At 41.0% G+C, this 2,999-nt stretch overlaps 1 protein-coding gene across 1 annotated transcript; it reads left to right on the top strand.

Moving 5' to 3' along the window:
* The first annotated feature begins 1,252 nt into the window (after nt 1–1,252).
* Nucleotides 1,253–1,887, top strand: LOC112921754 (protein S100-A10). The gene has a single exon (XM_072733677.1). It carries the CDS (start codon nt 1,321–1,323, stop codon nt 1,612–1,614), a length of 294 nt encoding a protein of 97 aa, XP_072589778.1. The 5' UTR covers nt 1,253–1,320; the 3' UTR covers nt 1,615–1,887.
* Nucleotides 1,888–2,999: the final 1,112 nt, after the last annotated feature.

Consider the following 2,999-nt stretch of genomic DNA (forward strand, 5'->3'; position numbering starts at 1 on the left):
TTCAACAAATGAGTCTTGAGCACTTACTATATCTCAGGCATTATTTGAGTTAGGAGAGATATAACAGTAAGCATATAAGTCAGATATTTTACATTCATGGAGCTTATGCTACAATGGGGAAGATAAAATTAAAATATGAAATAAGAGGTGCCTGGGTAGCTCAGTCAGTTAGGTGTCTGCCTTCAGCTCAGATCATGATCTTGGGGTCCTGGGATCGAACCCCATGTCAGGCTCTCTACTCAGTAGGAAGTCTGCTTCTCCCTCTCCCTGTGTGTGTGCTCGATCACTCCATCTCTCTCTCTCTCTCTCTCTCTCTCTCTCTCCCTCTCAATAAATAAAATCTTTAAAAAATAAAGATGAAATAAGTTTAAAAATATGGTATGTTTGAAGTGATAATGGTATGGGGGAAATAAATCATGGTAGAGGGATAGAAAATATCAGGGAATTAGTTGCAATTTTTTAATAGGTGATCAGAGATGGCCTCACAGAGATGATGGACTGGAGTAAAAATATGAGAGAAGTGAATAAGTGAGCCATGTGAAAAGCTGAGAAAAGAGTATGCCTGGCAGAGGAAACATCAAGGTCAAGGGCTAGAAGGGGAAGACTGCCTGGTATGTTCAAAGGCAGCAGTGATGCAGGATGGCTGAAGTGGGAAGAGCCAGGTCACACAGAGCTCCATAGGTGAGCATGAGGACTTTGGGTTTCAGTCTGATGACATGAGAATCCAATGACAGTAATAAGCAGAAGAGTGATATGACCTGATTTATATTTTCATAGGGTTGCTTTGGATGCTTTGATAAGAATAGATTGAGGGGAGGTATGGAGAACAAACACAGAGGCAAGACATCAGGTAGGAAGTTATGTGATAACATAGGTGAGACATGATGAGAGTTATGAGAAGCAGCCAAATTTTAGAAGAATTTGCCAAAATTCTCTGACAGATCAATAAAGGATGCAACAGAAAGGGAAGAGTTAAGAGTATGAAGGCTAAGTATCAAGATTGTTTTATCCTAGCAATTTAAAGGATGAAGTTCCATTAACTGAAAATGGAGAAAAAGGTAAGAAAACCTGGTTTGGAGAAAGATTCAGACCTTAGCTTTGTAGATGTTAAATTTGCAATTTCTATCAGACATCCAAGTGTAGATGTCAAGTAAGCAGTAGGATATATGGGTCTTATCAGAGAAGACAATTGGGTTGAATAATTTGGATAATATCAATACTGAGATGCTATTTAAAGCCATAAATCGACTGGCCGAGGGTCCCCGCCAGCTGAGCGTGCCCGCCGCGCCTCACGCCAAGGTTTCAACAGACCTCACCAAGATGCCATCTCAAATGGAACATGCCATGGAAACCATGATGTTCACGTTTCACAAGTTTGCTGGGGATAAAGGATACTTGACAAAGGAAGACCTGAGAGTACTCATGGAAAAAGAATTCCCAGGATTTTTGGAAAATCAAAAAGACCCTCTGGCCGTGGACAAAATAATGAAGGACCTCGACCAGTGCCGAGATGGCAAAGTGGGCTTCCAGAGCTTCTTTTCACTAATTGCTGGGCTCACCATTGCATGCAATGACTATTTTGTAATACACATGAAGCAGAAGGGCAAGAAATAGGCACCACTGAGCAACACTCCGCCCGGAGTGAGGTGTCCCAAAGGGTCTCAAGGAATCTGTCCCACAGCTTCCCCCTGTATAAAGGATTCCATGAGCAGATCAGGACCCTCAGAAAATGTACAAATGAAATCCAACCCCCATTTGAGAAGCAGAGAAAGAAAAGTCAGTAAAAGAAAGCCAGATAAGCTTTTGATTTTTATATTGCTTATTGCATCCTCTTACCCTCAATAAACAAATTCCTTTTTTAGTTCCTCAAAAAAAAAAAAAAATAAAGCCATAAATCTAGACTAGATCATGTACAGAGTAACAATGGATAAAAATGAAGAGATCCAGGGACTGAGCACTGTAGTATTCCAATATTTAGATTAGGAAATAATGGAGGGTAGGGACAGGGAAAACAAAAAGACAAAAAAAGCATTTATAAAGCTAGGAGGAAAACTAGGCAAGTATGTTTATCTTGGAAGCCAAAAAGAGAAAGAGTTTCAAAGAGAAGAGAGTGAACAGCTGTGTGTCAAGTGCTGTTGAGATTTTAAGTAAGATGAAGACTGAAAATCACCACTGGATTCAGCAACATGGAAATCAAGGGTGACCTTGACAAGTATAGTTTCAGGAGGATAGTGGTAGCGAGGGCCTGAATGGGGTAGTTTCAAGTGAAAATAGGAAGAGAGGGGATCCCTGGGTGGCGCAGAGGTTTGGCGCCTGCCTTTGGCCCAGGGCACGATCCTGGAGACCCGGGATCAAATCCCACGTCAGGCTCCCGGTGCATGGAGCCTGCTTCTCCCTCTGCCTGTGTCTCTGCCTCTCTCTCTATGTGACTATCATAAATAAATAAATAAATAAAAATTTAAAAAAATGAAAATAGGAAGAGAGATTAATTTTTAAAATGTAAGATGCTTTGAAGTAATGAGAAGGAGATAGTAGTTACTCGAATGGGAATAGAGTTTGACAGGGGTTTTCCTTCTTTTAGGAAAATGCAGTAGACAGAGGATGTTCAGGAGAGAGGAGGAATTTGGTGATGGAAGAGAAGCGGAGAATTGCCAGAGTGATATCTTCAAGCAGGCTTTCAGTAATATAGTAGCATATGTTACACGGGAACAGTATTATGGGAGAATATGGACAATAGTCAGATATTGATTGGCAAGGCCACATAAGCAAGTTACAAACCATGGATGTAGAATGAAGGTAACGACCAGGGCTGTAGGTTGAGGTTGGAGGTCATGTCAGAAATATGCAGGAAAGCACAAGTACACAGGAGGACTAGAGTCAGAAGAGCAATCTAAGACTAATCTAAGTGGTTACTATGAAACCAAGGTAAAGGAAACTAGAAAGCATGCACTGCATGACTGATGATACTACACAGACAGCATTTTGTGCCAGCATTTGAG

The sequence above is a fragment of the Vulpes vulpes genome, chromosome 13 (genome assembly GCF_048418805.1).
Source record: "Vulpes vulpes isolate BD-2025 chromosome 13, VulVul3, whole genome shotgun sequence".
Classification (NCBI taxonomy): domain Eukaryota; kingdom Metazoa; phylum Chordata; class Mammalia; order Carnivora; family Canidae; genus Vulpes; species Vulpes vulpes.

Bases quoted from the DNA above. Each gene is read 5' to 3' on its own strand.
- LOC112921754 (XM_072733677.1), top strand. From the start codon at position 1,321: ATGCCATCTCAAATGGAACATGCCATGGAAACCATGATGTTCACGTTT.